This window comes from Notechis scutatus, chromosome 2, assembly GCF_049901735.1.
Source record: "Notechis scutatus isolate UNSWTSFEM ecotype Mainland chromosome 2, rNotScu1.2, whole genome shotgun sequence".
In the NCBI taxonomy this organism is placed as follows: Eukaryota; Metazoa; Chordata; class Lepidosauria; order Squamata; family Elapidae; genus Notechis; species Notechis scutatus.
Genome location: NC_142010.1, coordinates 119,242,517 through 119,259,791, shown reverse-complemented (window position 1 = coordinate 119,259,791; position 17,275 = coordinate 119,242,517). Strand labels below are relative to the sequence as shown.

General features: G+C 40.4%; 1 protein-coding gene across 2 annotated transcripts; it reads right to left on the bottom strand.

Moving 5' to 3' along the window:
* Positions 1-9,243: 9,243 nt before the first annotated feature.
* On the bottom strand, positions 9,244-17,229 carry CCDC137 (coiled-coil domain containing 137). 2 transcript variants are annotated; one of them, XM_087956012.1, is made up of 6 exons: positions 17,048-17,229; positions 15,239-15,372; positions 14,179-14,374; positions 13,448-13,530; positions 10,747-10,826; positions 9,244-10,461 (listed from the first exon to the last, which is right to left on the bottom strand). In XM_087956012.1, the coding sequence occupies exons 1-6, from the start codon at positions 17,212-17,214 to the stop codon at positions 10,237-10,239; spliced, it is 885 nt and encodes a 294-aa protein (XP_087812138.1). In that variant the 5' UTR covers positions 17,215-17,229; the 3' UTR covers positions 9,244-10,236. The 2 variants fall into 2 exon arrangements, with proteins under 2 accessions (XP_087812138.1, XP_026531557.2); XM_026675772.2 differs by having other exon boundaries at positions 17,044-17,185.
* Positions 17,230-17,275: the final 46 nt, after the last annotated feature.

Below are 17,275 nucleotides of genomic sequence, written 5' to 3'. Positions count from 1 at the left end.
AACAGACATCCAGTTAAGGCTTAACATAAACCAACCCAAAAACCCAGAAAAAACCAACCAGAGTGCAGAGCTTCAAGACGGACTCGGAGATTACTGAACTGTTTTGCTTCCTGCAAAGCTCCTCGTCATTGAGGACTGACATTTATCCCTTATGGGAGGGGCTATCACCTCCCAGCCTTACTCCCGAGTCGCCCCTTCTGCTTCAGCTGCTCTCGCCTTCTAGCAACTGCGCACACACGCGCACTGGGAACAGGCTCGCCTGGGTCCTCTGCTTTGCTGCCAGACTCCAAAAGCTCTGAAGGCAGCAGCACCCCACTCTCAGATGGTCCTGGCCCCATCCCTGATCCCGGATGCGGGACCCTCATCCAAGTCCTCGCCAGACTCCCTGATTGGTTCCCTTTCGTCCTCACTGTCCGATACCTCTGCCGTCTGCACCGTCTGCGGGTGATCCACAACACATAAAGTGGCCAATTTCACACACCAAAAAGCAAATCTAAAGGACAGTTCTGTTACTTGACATTCCCTTAGCTAGGGTAGGAATGTCTCTTTTTTATTATTATTATTTTTTTTAAAAATACACTATTTCAGAGGAGGGGCAGATCAGCTCTGCAAAATGCAAGTCTTTGAACAAGGAAGCCTGACCTACTTACACACATGGTTTTCTACAGAAGCTTCCAACCACATTCCTTTTAAGAGAGCATCTCACAATGCCCTGCATATTTACGAGCAGGCCTTTGGTGCATCGTTAATCCTAAATGAGCTTTCAATTTGGAGTCCTTTATGTATTTATATAAAAGGTTTATATGGTCACCCATTTCGTAGTATACAGCTCTGGGTGGCCAACAACGGTGATAAAAACACAATAGCAACAGCAATAGCACTTAGATTTATATACCGATTGATAGTGTTTTACAGCCCTCTCTAAGTGGTTTACAGAGTCAGCCTATTGCCCCCAACAATCTGGGTCCTCATTTTACTGTCTTCGGAAGGATGGAAGGCTGAATCAACCTTGAGCCTGGTGAGATTTGAACGTTCAAATTGCAAGCAGCTGGCAGTCAGCAGAAGTAGCCTGCAGTACTGCATTCTAACCACTGCACCACCATGGCTCATAAAACACAAGCAAAATGAAAGAAATATTGACTGTCAGGATCAATCTATCCACTCCAGCATTACAGGTAGCCCTTGACTTACAACAATTCATTTATGGATGGTTCAAACAACGGCACTGAAAAAAAGTGACTTATGATCATTTTTCACACATGATCACTGCAGCATTCACATGATTAAAATGATTAAATGATCACATGATTAAAAATGTTTAAAATGATTAAAATTCAGATGCTTGGAAACTGACTCATATTTATGACGGTTGCAGATTCCTGGGGTCATGTGATCATCTTTTGTGACCTTCTGACAAGCAAAGTCAATGGGGAAGCCAGATCTGTTTAACAACCGTATTACCAACTTAACAACTTCAGTGTTTCACTTAACAAATGTGGCAAGAAAGGTCATAAAGTGGGGCAAAACTTACTTAACAAATGTCTCAATTAGCAACAGAAATTTTGGGCTCAATTGTGGTTATACGTCTGTATTTTGCAGAGCAGCTTGCCTTGAAGGATGCCAGCCAACAACCCAAGAACAAGCTGCTGTCAGGATTTATGAATTCTTACAAGCACTCTGCCCTTGGAAGGCTCCAAATTTAAAAAGTAAATCCCTCTGTTCCCGGAGGGTGTTAAGAAGCATTGTTTAATGAAAAATTAACAGTGGGAAGCCAAGTCTAGTTTGAAGGATTATTATTCAACCAGATTACAATAAGATTCTTAAAAGTATCCAAGGAATTAACCTTGGAAAGTGGGCCAGGCAATTCAGGGTTCATGGAGAGGTAAAATACACTTTTTAAGGCCTCTGGACCTCACTATTTTTCTGTGACCAAAGAAATTAATGGGATGATTTGTAAAGACTAGTTCCCTGCAGGATGTTTAAAATTATTTTCAGTCAGGCGTGGAGCATTATTTCTTTCTCTCTGCTCTCAGCTGCTCTCAGCTGCACACAGCGAACAAACTTCCTGCTGGCAAACACTCATCTTAGGGGACAATGCTTAGCCTTTTCAAGACTACGCGATTGAGCTTATCAATCTTTGGGTTAGTGAATATCACGTCCTGAGGTGGACCAGCATTTCTCTAAATGTAATCCTTTGTTTCAAGATGGGACAGGAGCCTAGCACACGGATTAGGGCCTGATTCAAACAGACGCCCTTTAGAGAAACATCCTCTGCTTTCAGATTTTTCTACCATCAAAATGGAGCTTCTGCGATAGCCTATTGGACACATTCCATCCGCAGGCCTAATGAAGCAGCAATTCCCGTGTTTTTCTTGCTTCGGGAGAACTGTGTTTGCTTAATGGAGAAGGGACAGCTGCAAGCGAAGGCAAACAAAGGCTCCGAAGATCAACAGGCCATTAGCTAGCTATAGATTGCACAAGAAGTTCACCAACGGAAAATTATGAGGGAGGGGTTGTTGGAAACCCATCTCCTAAACTACAAGCGGCCTGATGTTGCTACCAAACGCTTCCATAAAAGTACTCCAAATATGTGCCGTTGGCCTTCTCAATGTCCCCATGGAAATGTGTTCCACGAGCAGCGGCTTACTTATTTATAGCTTTCTCTCTCTCGCTCCCAAAGGAAATATTAGGCATGTCGCACATATTTGTGCTGGGCTGGATTTGAAGCACCACCAAATTCATTGGGAGAGATTTTGAGTACTCCTATTTTCTTGTGGAAAAGAGGGGCCTTAAAGAGTGCTTAATATTACATTATTAATATTCATGGTAATTATTTGACCTCTCCCGCGAGAGATCCTCTCCATTAAAAACCAGAAGCCCTGGGATATCCCTGGCCTTCAAGTTCATGCCTCCTCTTTTTAGATGTTTACACTGTGGGAACTCAGATTACTCAGAAACTTTGCCTGTTAACAGCCACCAGAGTTAATGTAACACAATTGTTAATGCTAACAAGGCTAAGGTGCAGAGGTGGGATTCAATTTTTTTTTACTACCGGTACTGTGGGTGTGGCTTGGTGGGTGTGGCAGGGGAAGGATACTGTAAACTAAATCTCCATTCCATCCCCACTCCTGGGGGAAGGATAATGAAAAATATCCATTCTCTCCTCACTCCTGGGGGAAGGTTACTGCAAAATCCCATTCCCTCCCACCCCACTAACCTGCTTTCCAGCTCCGTTCTCCTGTGCAGGGCAACAAAAGAAGACCCAGCCGATCACTGGGACTCGGGAGGCAGAGAATAGATGGGGGCGAGGCCAGTCAGAGGTGGGATTTGCCATTTCTCCGAACTACTCAAAATTTCCAATACCAGTTCTCCAGAACTGGTCAGAACCTGCTGAATGCCACCTCTGCTAAGGTGGCCCAAGTTAAAGTTTTCTTATGAACGTGGACATCAGGAAATAACCTTAATCAGTCCCTCTCTCTCAACCCAACCTACCTCATCATTCTGGTGTGAAGATAAAATAAAGATATACTCTATATATGTACCTCCTAAAAGTGCTTTCCAAACCTATTTTATCCAAACAGGATAAAAATGTTTTTTTCTTTGGAGAATGATGCACAAACCCATTACCCACCACAACAAGGATATTTAAATTGACTTAAAGAATTGTCAAATTAGTGAAATATATTTTTTAAAAATGTCCCAAAGTATTCTTTAAAAAAATGGTAAATGTTTCCCTGTCAGTTATGTCTGACTCTAGGGTGTGGTTATCATCTCCGTTTCTTGGCTGAGAGAGCCAATGTTGTCTGGAAATATTTTCTGTGGTCATGTGGCCAGCATGGCTATAAGCCAAAGGTGCACGGCGGAATGCTGTTACCTTCCCCACCGAAGTGGTACCTATTAATCTACTTGCATTTGCCTGCTAGATGGGTAGGAGCTGGTGCAAGTAATGGAATCTCACAAAGTATTCCTACTAAGACAAAAATGGCAATTCATTGGAATGACATAAAGATCATTCAATTAGGTTGTTTTCATAATACAGGGGGTCCAAAAGTTATAGTCAATCATTCAGTGACAGTTTGAAATTATGATTGTGCGGAAGGAAGGGACTTGCAACTGGTTCTCTAAGTTTGATAGGACTTTCTGATTTGGAATAATGAAGGAAAAAGCTGGGGAAATCTTGTCCTAGAAGATTTGAGGATTTTGAAATCTTTGAACTGGTGCAGAAAGACCTTAGGTGGACTCATTGTCACTAGGTTGTTCCTCTAGTCTAGCCACTAACAACTCATGTGGCAAAGACGACAATTTAGAATGCAAATGTATATCCCAGATGCTGTAGAAAGACCCTCTAATGTAAGGGCTCCTAAACGTTTTACTCTGAGCTTGCTTGTTTTCTTGCAGATGTTTCATTACCCAAACTAGGTAACATCATCAGAGCTAGCTATCAGGTATAGCCCTGAAGATATTACGTAGTTTGGGTAATGAAACATCTGCAAGAAAACAGCCAAGCTCAGAGAGCACCAAGGTCCCCTCAATTCAAACCCGAGCTACAAGTATTCTCCTTTATCAGTACAATGAAAACAATGCAATGGGAAAAGTGGATTTACGGTAATGTAAGTAAAAGATTATTCACACTTCTCCACACTCTCTGCACCTTCCAAGAGAACGGTTTGGGAAACCCTGCCCTACAGAGAGTTCTACACAAGGGAACTTCTTTCTGACTAAAGGGCATATTAAAATTTAGGGTTGTCTCCTTCCTTCCGTCTGGCATGGGAGCCATTTGCATTGCACACTGTGTTGTTTTGCAGCATCCCCTTCACATTTTTCAGTGCACACCTGGTGTTTGCATAATGAAGTATTCTGGGGACAGCTTGGCTCTCCACTCAAACACATGGAAGTAGAAAATCAGGATTCTGGTAGAGCCTTTCATGACAAATTTTATTTAAAAGCCTAAGCTTTAGTGAGCTGTAACTCTTGTCATCGGATGCAAGAAGCGACTAGGCTGAAGTGGGATCCAAACAGTAATCTATAGCCTAAGTAACCTGCATCTGCATAACCAACCTGTCTTCTGCCCTCCCTCCCCGCCTTTCTATTTAAATGCTTCATCAGTCTAGCCATTTTATGCATCTGATGAAAGCATAAAGTATGCCTTCTGTTTCTTTTGGTACCAAAACTAACATGGCTCTCTTCTGTAATGGCGCAGTGGTTAGAATGCAATAACACGGGCTAACTCACTGCTGACTGTCAGTAGTTCGATCCTGACCAGCTCAGGTTGACTCAAGGTTGACTTAGCCTTCCAAGGTCGGTAAAACGCGGACCCAGATGGTTGGGGTCAATATTCTGACTCTGTAAACTTCAGCAGAGAGGGCTGTAGGTGCACACCAGAGTTATTATTGTTCGAGCCAGTTTTGCTGAAAACTGGAATAAATGCAGGCTTTCAGAAAAGCCATTGTTAAATGAGGTCACAGGAGCAAATGGCCATACATATGGTCTGGTTACTGAGTGCCCAAAGTTCAGTCACTTGATCCCAGGGGTGTGGGGGGGGGGGCTGTTAGAGCTTCAAATCCAGATAGTAAGTACTCCTAAGGAAATACAGTGATAAGTGACCAGTTGTAAATCAAAGAGTACCCATACTTAAACCTGGAGCCAAGGAAATTTGCTTCTTCTCTAAACTATAATATTTCTGTTGTATACACACATTATAGATTACTGTATCCAAGTATTGTTGGTTACAGTTATAAATACAAGTAGTCCTCAATTTACGACCACAACTGAGCCCAAAATTTCTGTTGCTAAGCAAGACAGTTGTTAAATACGTTTTGCCCCATTTTATGATCTTTCTTGCCCCAGTTGTTAAGTGAATCACTGCAGTTGTTAAGTTCATAATTGTTAAGTGAATCTGGCTTCCCCGTTGACTTTGCTTGTCAGAAAGTTGCAAAAGGTCCATCAACAGATACCAATTGCCAAGCGTCTGAGTTTTGATCCCATGGCCATGGGGATGCTGCAGTGGTCGTAAATGTGAAAAATGATCATGTGACTTTTTTTCAATGCCACTGTAACTTTGAACAGTCACTAAATGAATGGTTAAGTTGAGGACTATGACTACTTGTACCTTAAAAAGCCAGTACTTGCAAAGATCCTATTTTTTTAAATCTAGCAACCAACTCTGCAATGACAGGCTCAGCTGAAGGGGAAACAGCACAGGATAAAGCTAGAGAGCACTATAGGTAGGTGAAAATTTGTAACACACTTGCTATCTCACATTCTGAATATAAATCCAGGACTCGGTCAAATGAACAAGACATAGAACAAGAAAGTCCTTTACATTCTGACAGGTCCATTTTTATTCATTAGAATAACCTCCCCCCTCCCGATCAGAAAAAACAAAGAATTGCCTGAATTTCAAATTGCACTTTCATAACAGTGTCTTGTATGAATCAGGGATCATAGTTTATTTCTGGCATGTTGATTTCCCACGTGACTTAGAAATGCCCATTGCATGTGATCATAGGAAAAAGAAACCAGATGGATTTACACTTCCACACCACCTGTCAGTTTCTCTAGACACCGATTGGATTTTTGGACTCCTTCAAAACACGTTTCCACCTTAACATACATTTATATCCCCTCGGAACTATTGATATGGTGCTGCGCCAAACAAACCCTCAAACCACAATTTCAGCCATAAAGGGGTGTGGGAGGCAAACTTTGCACAAGGGGGCAGCCTCTCTTTGAAAAGAGCTTAAGGCAAGCACATAGAAACCACAATCAGTGTAACCCCAGACTGGAAAAACAGCAAACACTGCACTTCTGTTACCTGTATAAATAGAATCCAGCTCAAGACACCTGATATTCAACTAAACGTTTTAGCAAGAACTTGAAAAATACTTCCTATATCTGCCTTAAGTTTTTCATTAGATCTCAGACAATAGTAGAAGAAAAAAATGAACGCTTGAGGTATTTAAAGCTACAAAATACTGGGGCTTAAAGAATGCTGCAAAGACAAGAGACACCACTATCACATCTAGAAATTGTATTTATTTATTTATATCCTGCCTTTATTATTTTTAACAATAATTCAAGGATTTAATAAACGTGTGCATTTTTTCTGCATAAATTTTAAGGCAGAATGGATTATTAAAAACTATCAAAAGAACACAGTAAGACAAATTCTTGGAGCAACTAGCTTCAAAATCAGTACCTGTGGTGTCAGTTTTCTACGTTTCTAGGTTCAGAAACTACTGTCCAATCTTTCTTCTTGCTAATAGCAAACCTGGTTCCATAGGCATCTAATAAAACATCCATGTTGTTCCCTTTCAAACAGTAGGGAAAGTTTTTCAACTTCTCAGACTAGCTCATAGCACTGGCAGATTCCCAGTCCAAGAATTAATCAAAGGCATGTTCTCTGATGTCAGATATGTTCTGCTAATTATTTGTCCTATTTATACATCAGTTTGGAATAAGGTACAAAGGGCTCTCGGTGATGGGAGGAGGAGTATCCTCTTTGTCAACTCATAAAATATTTCTATGGTCTTTTTAGAGTTGCCAACAGAAAGGGAAGGGGGAGCAGTGCAGCTGCTTGCAAACCAAAACTGCATTCCATGTTTTCAAAGATGATAACTAGGTGACCGAAGTTTCTGCCATGCAAAATTCTAACTGGAGAGCATGATTGATGACTCTTGGCTATGGATGTATCCCACTGGGATACATGAATTACGATACACCCCATTCTGGAGTGGAGGAAAACCAGGGTCAAGGGTGACAATGAATTATGTGTCTCAGAGTCGGCTACACCCAGGCAATGCCACAACAGTTTAATTCCCAATAAATCCTTTTTAAGTTTTGGAAGATTGGCTCGAGACCCATGATTTAAATGGAGGTAACTTGTGTAGACAGTTTTCCAAATATTCAGAAGGTTTTAGAAATCTCAAGGATAAGCTGAGAAATCTAATAAAGATCAGTCCACAGCAAAGAGCTGAAAAAAGCAGAGAAACCAGAGTATAACCTTTCTAGTACCTATACCAGTGATGGCAAACCTGACATGTGCGTCAAAGCTAAGATAGCATTTTGGATGACATACCTGTGTTCATTAACACCTGACAATAAATATTCTCAAAAGCACGCCCTGTTTTTGAGTGATTTTTCGAAGGTTAAAGAGACCAGTTGGGAATGGGATGTGCTCCCTTACAGCCTTCAGAACCACGCACAAGAGGGGTGTGTTCTCGCACAGCATAAGGAGCCTCCAAAAATTGTGAGAATGGGGTGTGCTTTCGCATGGTTTTCAGAGGCTGAAGAGAATTTTTCAAAATGGCTTCAAGAATAAAGGCCTTGTGCAACCCAGAGCAGCCCCAGCTAGGCCAGAGGGCTTGTCAACAGAAAGAGAACCCCATTTGAAGATAAGCAACGCAGGGCAGATCCTAGGAAGCGCTGGGCCACACGTGCAATTGTGCTTTGGGGCACAATGCAATGCAGCCTGTTTGAGTGGCAGCAGAGGTTGAAGTCCAAGTCTTTACTTTAGGCCTAATTTTGCGCTGAGTGCTGTTGTTCAGGGTAGCCTAGATTGAAGGTGGGGGAAATGGAAAATGGTTTCTCTTTAATTGGAGTGTATGTATGACATGCCAGCAGTCAGGTTTAGACATTTTCTGATTTTTTTACATGCCAAGCCCAAAATATTTGCCATCACTGACCTATACAATACACCCAGAGATAGTAGCAAAATACAGGCTATATTTCGTTTTAAAAGGTTTTAGCGGAACATCTTCCTGGAACATCAGAAATTGTGTTAAAACTATAGATAACCGCAGGGGGAATTACAGGAAATATACATAGGATGTTCTCTGTACCACATTCTTCCATTATAAAGTAAAAAGGTTGCTTCAGAGAAAGAGCTTGCTTAAGGAAAAGAATTCCTCATCACGTACAAATCCTGCCATCTATTGACAAATCTGTGCTGCATCATCCAAAGCCCACACACCAGCAGTCCCTTCTTTAGGACCAACCACCCCTCAGGATTTGCCCAATACAAATTACTGTATTTCTCAACTAAATATTTTCTATTTTTCCCTCCTCCAATCAACCAACTATTTCTGCTTTTTAAGGACTGCTCAAAATTTTGCTGGCTCACTTTCTCAGTCACCTTTGTTTTGAGAATTTCATCCTACAAATACAGACTTGCTTTTTTTTTTAAAGTCATTTTTCACACCACTTTTAAAATAATTTTGGCTTGTAGTGTCAAGAACACAGTGTGACTGTTGGTGGGCATAGCAATACCACTTTATTTCCTTATTTAAGTTCTTTCATTGGTTTTTGCCAATACATGTTCTTGTTTCTGCACAACAGCACCAGGATTTGGAAGGGAAAGACAGAAGATGGTACAATTGTTTTCCTCTGATCGCTTTCGTAAAGTTGGCAAAAATGCTCTGCAAAATAAAACATGTTGCTTCCTCTTCATCTTAAACCTCTGCCAAGGAAGTGTACCTTCTGCCTTATCCTATCTTAAGGCCTTTCATCCAATCAAAGTTTTTGCTGCTATTTAATGGTGGATGTCCATACAGTAGCTGCCCTTGGAGTAGCAGTCCAATTTCTCTTCTGCAAGGAAATCATATTCGACGAGAGCCAGCAAAACTAGCAACAAGATCCATTTGTATTGGAACATATTTTAATCCAATTCATCTGCCTCTGATAACATCTTGGAGGAGATGGTCCAAGCTCTTCACTTTGATTCAGAAACTGGTAACTAAACTCCAAAGAGGGACCCAGCCTGGATTGTTTTGGTTTTTCACTTTCTTTCTTTTTTTTGATAATCCATGTATAGGGAAAACATATAGATTAAAAAAATTCCAAAAGGAATGCAATGTCTATCTGGAGAAGAGTTTTCCTCAACATCAGAAGGAGGCTTATAAAAAACATCAATATAGATTGGTACCTGAAAACTAGTTCTGATTCTTGTAGTCAATTTGAATTGCTAATCCTTTTGGAAGTAACAAGTATGGGGGTGTGTGTTTTTCATGTTACAAATTCAACAAACTGGGATACAAGAAACACTTTTTTAAAAAACTGGTCTGCTCAGAAAAGCAAAGTGTGTAAACTTGGATTGCTCAGCTGTTATTCTGGTTATCAGTGTTGCTGGTTACTCTCATTCGAAGTGGAAAAGAGAAAGACAGCAGACTTGGCTTGTCATTCTACAATTGGTTTGTAATGGCATCGTGTTTCTCGGAATGATAGAACTGTTCTGCCAACTCAGGCTGGTTTCTTTAGTTTGTCTATAGCAAGAAAGCTTTCCTTCAACTGCTGTTGCTGCTTCTGTTTCCTTTTCTTTATATCCCGATAAGCCTGGACAACCCGTTCTCTCTCCTCTTGAACGATCCTTTGGCGAGCGAGAGAGGCATGGACTGATTTTTTAACACTGGCCTTTCTGCCAGAGCCCAAAAGAGACGTTAGCAGAAGTTGCTGCCTTTGATCACCCTGGAAGAACAGAAAAATTAGCTGAAGAATCATGAAGAGGAAAAGTGGATATGGGTTTAATCTGAGAGCAAACCTGAAGAGAATCAGCTTTAAGGAGAGGATGTCTAAAATATAAAACCCTAGGCATAGTTAGCTTAACATAACACAGTTAAATACCAGCCAGTAACCTATTCTGAGCCTTGCTGCTGATTAGATAAATTCCTTCCACAGCAAAAATAGAGGCTTGCATGGCCACTGGCAAAATTAGAAAAGAGAAGTAAAACTTTGCTCAATAAAATGATGTACCTTGTCTTTGATAACACTCTTCCTGGGTTTCGCTGTAAGTGTGGGAGGCTGTAGAGCAACTTCTCCAAATTTTACTGAGTCTAAAAGGGAATGGAAAGAAGGCAAAAGGGAATGGAAAAAAATCTGATAATTACAAAGACAATTCCAAAATAATTCAACATGCTTCTTTCATTTTTTTTCTCACAATCAAGCAAATTTAAGCCAGAAATCTTCTAACCACAGCCACCTGACATAAGGATTGTATTTATTTAAAATATTGTTATGGCCGACCATGTTTTACAATAACCACAGGCAGCTAATAACAATAAAAGCTAAAGCAAATACTGCTACTTTATTGCTTGGTTGAACAAATTTATATAGCCACCCAACTCACAAACAATGGTTCCTGGAAGTGTACAACATTACAAATCCAGTTAAATAAAATCTATATTATACCCGCCACCCCCGCATTCCAAAATCAGACTTCATGAAACTTGTGTTGTGATATCACAGTACCTGACCTTTGCGCTTGGGTCACAATGTTTTATTATGTGCTTTGTTCTCATAGATTCTATGATTCCCAGTGACCAACTTGTGACTCCATTATCCACTATAAGATCTCTCTTTCATATTGTGCTTTGAAACAAAAGTTGAGCCGGATTGAAACAAAGAGAAACAAAAAGGAATCAAGCGGTCCCATGCCTTCCATACCACCATTCCATTCTGCAATAAGCGAATTTACCAAGCTCCGATACCGATGCAACTGTTTCTTATCTCAGACATCAGCTAAACATAAATCTCTCTCCTAAAAGGAACTTGGTTGCTTCGCAACGAAGTGTCAAAATCCACAGCACTAACTTTGAAAGTGATGCAGAAAGCGAGCATATTCTGCAAGAGTGGTATTCTGGCAAGATTAGGCTGATAACCACCTGAAGCACACTAGTGGTTCATTAAAAAGGTTATTCCCCTTTCAGACAAATTACAAGAAGTGGTTTGCTACATAAGCTGCTTCTGCTCTTCCAGCCATACGCAGTGCTTATGATGTGCAGCTCCCTTGATCTGCAGAAACTTTGATTGGAATAGATTTTGATTCAGCTGTCCATTTTTTGAGGGGGACAAAAGCAAAAGGATTCAGACTCTTACCAAATAATCAAATCAACCTTATTGTCTAAAGCTAAGGACTGGTACTAAGCCCAACAGCCATGGCTTTTTTCTGGCTTGCTTTATTGTGTAATGCTAGATACTGTAATTTATAAACCATGGCTTTTAGTTTAGCATGCTGGGCAGACTCAGTCAATGGCTGTTTATTCAACACGCCATTTAAACCAACCAAAGCTTACTGCAATTTGCAAACCTAGTACTGTTATTCATTTATATCCTGCCTTTATTATTTTTATGAAGAACTCAAGGTAGGAAACACCCACAATATTCCTTCCTCCTCCTACTTTCCCCACAGCACCTGTAGGATGAATTGGGCTGAGAGAAAGTGACTGGCCCAAAATCACCCAGACATCCCTCATGCCTAAGGGGGGACTGCTTTCTAGCCTGGTGCCTTAACCATTATTTTCTTGACTCTTGTATCTTTTCTTTTATGTATACTGAGAGTATCTGCACCAAGACAAATTCCTTGTGTGTCCAATCATACCTGGCCAATAAAGAATTCTATTCTATTAGTCCAAACTGGCTCTAGAATATATCAGAATTTTGACAGTATTTCCCATATGCAGCCATTCACATACAGGCTACAGCATTTCCTGAGAAAAGCTCCACATCTGCTTATCACAATTAACCACATTGAAGGCTTTAAATGCTTTGTGACCCTACTTCTTGAAGTAGCTGTCCATAACATCATGATCATGCATTAAACTCTTCAGAGAAAGTCTCTCTAAATGCTAACGGGACAGATTCGTTACAAAAGCCTTTTTTGCAACGGTGCCCATGCTTTGGAAAGCCCTCTGGAACAGGTCTCATTTAATATCAGTTTTATTTTCTTCTTGATTCCACATCAAACGCTCCATATTTTTGTTTCTTGCTTGGGCGAATCATTATGAAACTTCTTTACTTTATTATTAATCTTTCTTTAAATCTTTGTATGTGGCTGCCACACTAGGGTTGCTTATGGATGTGGAATAGTAAATAGATATTTCATAAGACTGCATCATATAGATAAACTAAATATAACCCCATCCTATGCTAACAGCCTTCCTCTCTATATGGAAATCAGATTATCTAAGTCACTGGGTTGCTGCAAAACAAGTTCAGGGGCTTATCTATATGAAGTGCTACCCAAAACTTACAGGAAAAAATTGGTAGCCAGATGGAGAATTTGTTAGAGGGGCTTGGTATGGATGTCTAAATTGTTGCGTTTTTGTTTTGTTTTTGGCTTTTTTATTTGTGTGTGTGTGTGTGTGTGTGTGTGTGTGTGTGTGTACCTAGCTCCTCACCCAAACTTTTGATAGGGTAGCTGAAATCCCTTTGAGTTGGGCGTGTATGTTTTCGTTGTTGCCTGGCTTGTTTTATTCCTTTGTTCTTATTGTTATAGTACTTTTTTTACTTCACAGACTGCCCAAAATTGCTGGGATTTGGGCTTCGTACTAAATTATCAACCAAATAAATAAATATTGAAGGAGAAGCTTTTAAAAAATCAATGCAGTAGTATCCACAATGATGCAAAAATATTACAAGGCGGTAGCAGTATTTTCTGGGCAAACTATTACCCTACCTTTGAAAAGGTCCTTCTCCAACATGGTTATTTTTTTCTCTGTTTTTTGCTTAAGTATTTTTTCCAGCCTCTTCTTCTGAAATCTAGAGAAACAGGCTTTGTTAAACAAAGGATACACACATTTCAGAGCTGTCCATGGCATGTCAAGAAAGAATCTTTCACAAATTCAGAGACTTAGAAATAAAGAAGCCACAAAGGTCCTATACAGAAATAAGAACCAATGTATCCTCTAACCAATAAAGGATGTTACACTAAACATATACACTTGGAACAACTTTTAAGTTCCCTTGCAGTTTGTAGGGAGTAGTACGGTCTTAACTGACACAGAATCAAGCAGAAGAACAAGATTCCAGACAGAAAGGAATTGCTACTATTAACCAAAAGAACAGAGCTGAGTTAAGGCATAGAAGAGGAAGAAATATTATTATTATTAACTAATTCATTTCCTCCTCTCCTAAACAGAACATCTTACACATTACTTCTGGGATTAATTCTACAGTTGGTGAGCAGAGGTCAGTAATAACCTTTTAAGGCCTAATGGCTAGAGAGATTGACAGTGGCTTGGGAAAATCTTCTATTCAGTCAAAACATACTAGCCAAAAAGTTAACTTTATGGAATTATTGTGAGGGTGAAATAAGGAAAACTGGGTTATTAATGAAATTCATCTCAAGAATCAGGCTTTCAGATTGTAGCACCACCCTAATTCAAGGGCTGAAAATTCAAACTTAACTCTTTCTTCTTCTGTGACTTTTCTTGGACTTGTATCTCTTTTTCAGGCTCACGTTGCATCTGGTTTTCAGTGAGGAAGCGCACGTGCTCAATTTCCCGGTCCATGCGTTTATTGTATGAGTTTTCTGTCTCCCCTCGCCGTCTCCTGAACTTCGGTACTGGTATGTCACCCTCTGACTGAGGCCTCTGCTTATTTGCTGTGACAAAAAACATGGATGTTATAATCTGCCCAACAGCTTTCATGGAGATTGTAGGAAACGGATAGAGCCCTAACCTAGTCACTCTGCAAAGTACCGATCCCTAGCTGAGCAAATAAGAGTTATCTGACAACGAAGTAACCTAACATTTAAAAGCAATTTTTTTAGGATCTGTAGGAAAAAGGTCTACAGCTCTGACAGCTCTTCCATTGCCCCACTATCCTGTCAGAGCTGAAGAAGCTTCTTGAGAAGTGAAATGTCTTCAAAAGAAAAAACAAGAAAGTCCAGTTGCCTCCTGAGAAAAAGCACCTTTGGGACTATGCTGGAGCATATTCTAGAGTCTTTCTGTATTTTCTTTTCCAAAGCATTGATAAATCATTCCACTCATTTTCAGTGCCATAACAGAGAGCTTATGGGGAAGGACCAAAAAAGAGAGTGGGGAATCCTATGCAGCTCTGGGGTTCCAGATTCTTCCATCCTTCTGATAAAGAACCTCTTATAAGGCAGACTGCCTCAAAGTAGTACCATCCAGGAGAGTTTGTCAAGATGACACTTCCCAAGAATTTCTGGCTAGTTGCTGGAACATATAGCAATAGCATTTAGGCTTATACACCGCTTTATAGTGCTTTACAGCCCTCTCTAAGCAGTTTACAGAGTCAGCATATTGCCCCCAACAATCTGGGTCCTCATTTTATCCACCTCGGAAGGATGGAAGGCTGAGTCAACCTTGAGCCTGGTGAGAATCGATCTCCCAAATTGCAGGCAGCCGGCAGTCAGCAGAAATAGTTTGCAGTATTGCACTCTAACCACTGCACCACTGAGGCTCATATATATTGAATATAAAATCATAAAGCTGCTTTTTACCAGTTTTCCTTTTCTTCTTCTTGCGGGTAGGGTTTTTGAGATCATCCCGGCTCCTCATGATTTCCCGCAACCGATATGGAATTTCTTGCTCATTCAGGCAATCTGGTTTTGAATTTGCTTTTTTCTTCATATGGCTAAAATTAAAACAAGAGAAATGTTAGTAAGGCAATCATCATCATCATCATCATCATCTATAACTTGTACAACCTAACCTAGAAGAACCTCTTTATGACAGAAGTATTTGTGTCACATTTTCGTATCTTGCTCTGTAACAGAATTTCAACAACCTCATTAGTAGAATGAATGAGAAGCTGCTGGAAGCACCTATATTAGTCTGAATTAGTACCATAGCCAGCCCTATATTTAAAGTGGTCTTTCAGTGTTCATCAGAGGTGTTCTTCCTTCATCGCCTTTCGGGTGCCATCCATATCCTAGTAGTAGAAAATCATGTTAATCTACCATAACTTTAAATAATTGTTAATAACATATTTTTCTCCACAATGGAAAGAATATGTCATAAATGCGATATCTTGTTGCTACTACTTACAATCTAATTCAGTACTCCCCATTTTCACAATGGGTTTATCACAAGTATCTGAAAGGCATGTAGTGGCACATCTCTTTGATCTCTGGCATCATAACAGTTACATAATGAGCCACACTCCTAATTGAATCCACCCTTCAGCATAAAACTGAAGAAACCTGTAAGCATTTCCACTGTTAGTGCTGGGAAAAGAGACCTAACCTAAAACAATCTTAATACTGCTGGCCAATAAGTAGGATAAATTATAGCTACTTTCCATAGATTATGATGGAGTAGACTACAGTTCATAGGCATTATGGCATTGGAAAGATGAAAAATGCTAGTAAGGAAGAGGTTTTATTATTTTGGTTGGTTGCATAGTCCACCAGATGTTTAGATGGGATTTGGCAGTTTTATCCAACTATTGAGTCTTTCCCAAGACCATGGGATAGGCAATGTCACTGCTTGATAATGACAAAGTATCATCCCAGGATGTAGATTGTTCCAAATAAAGCTGCCTTTTGAAATCAACTGATGGGGATTTTCTCAATGCTAATGGTGTTCCAGGGATGCTCCATATGTTTTGGGATTGCACCTAAGGCACTTATTACTATTTGTACTATCTTTGCTTTCTCTTGCCAGTCATTCCACTTCTATTTGCAGATCTATTACCCAGACTTTTTTTTGCCTTTCTTATTGACAATTGCTGAATCTGGGGGGTTATGTAGCAAGTGTTTATCTATGTGCATTTTAAATTTCTAGAACACTTTTAGCTTCTTAATTTTCTTTACTCTGTCTGTTTTGGGTTCTCTCTGGTTCACGCATGGAGGCAAAGGATATTTTTTGCAGATATCATTATTCCATTTTCATCCAACCAACCATCCATACACACACACACACACAGAGTGTGTCTGTCTACAGATATAGATACACACACGTGTGCATGTGTGTGTGTTTGTGTATGTGTGTAAAACTCAAGATAGCATCCTTACCTAATATTCCTGCCTATTTTCCCTACAACAACCGGGTGAGTTGGGGCAAGAGAGAGAATGGAGTCTGAGTAAAGAATAAACACGTGCAGAATCAAGCAGTAGCCAGTCAAAATCCCAATTAGTTCTACATTCACTGGGCACCCTCAAACAAGCTGCTGTTACGATTGAGTGATAAGTAAGTTAAGATGGGAATAAAACTGGTCAATCCTACAAGGTTGTTTTACCTGTCACTGACACAAGCGCTTTGAAATTGCACACACAAAAAAACAGCTCACCAGAGGGATACAGACCTACCACGGGCGAGAAGCCCCTTCCGCGGAGCAGCGGAAGCCACAGCAACTTTCTTCTCTTTTTTGCCCATCGCTGCACCCACGTGCCACAGTCGCTTCCCAGTTCAGTCTTCTCTTGCTTACGCACTCTATTCCCCGCCTTCTTCCGGGGGGTGGGATTTCCCCGTCCATCAGCGCTCTCCGATTGGTGGAACTTGTCACTTATATCGGAAGTTAGAGCAGAATCGGGATT

What these genes read in the sequence shown, in the direction of transcription:
- CCDC137 (XM_087956012.1), bottom strand. Translation starts at nt 17,214, where the DNA reads ATGGACGGGGAAATCCCACCCCCCGGAAGAAGGCGGGGAATAGAGTGC. An exon ending in GAAGAAGAAAAGGAAAACTG is followed by an intron (nt 14,375 to 15,238) that starts GTAAAAAGCAGC and finishes TTTTTGTCACAG; the next exon opens with CAAATAAGCAGAGGCCTCAG. An exon ending in AAGTCACAGAAGAAGAAAGA is followed by an intron (nt 13,531 to 14,178) that starts GTTAAGTTTGAA and finishes CTGTTTCTCTAG; the next exon opens with ATTTCAGAAGAAGAGGCTGG.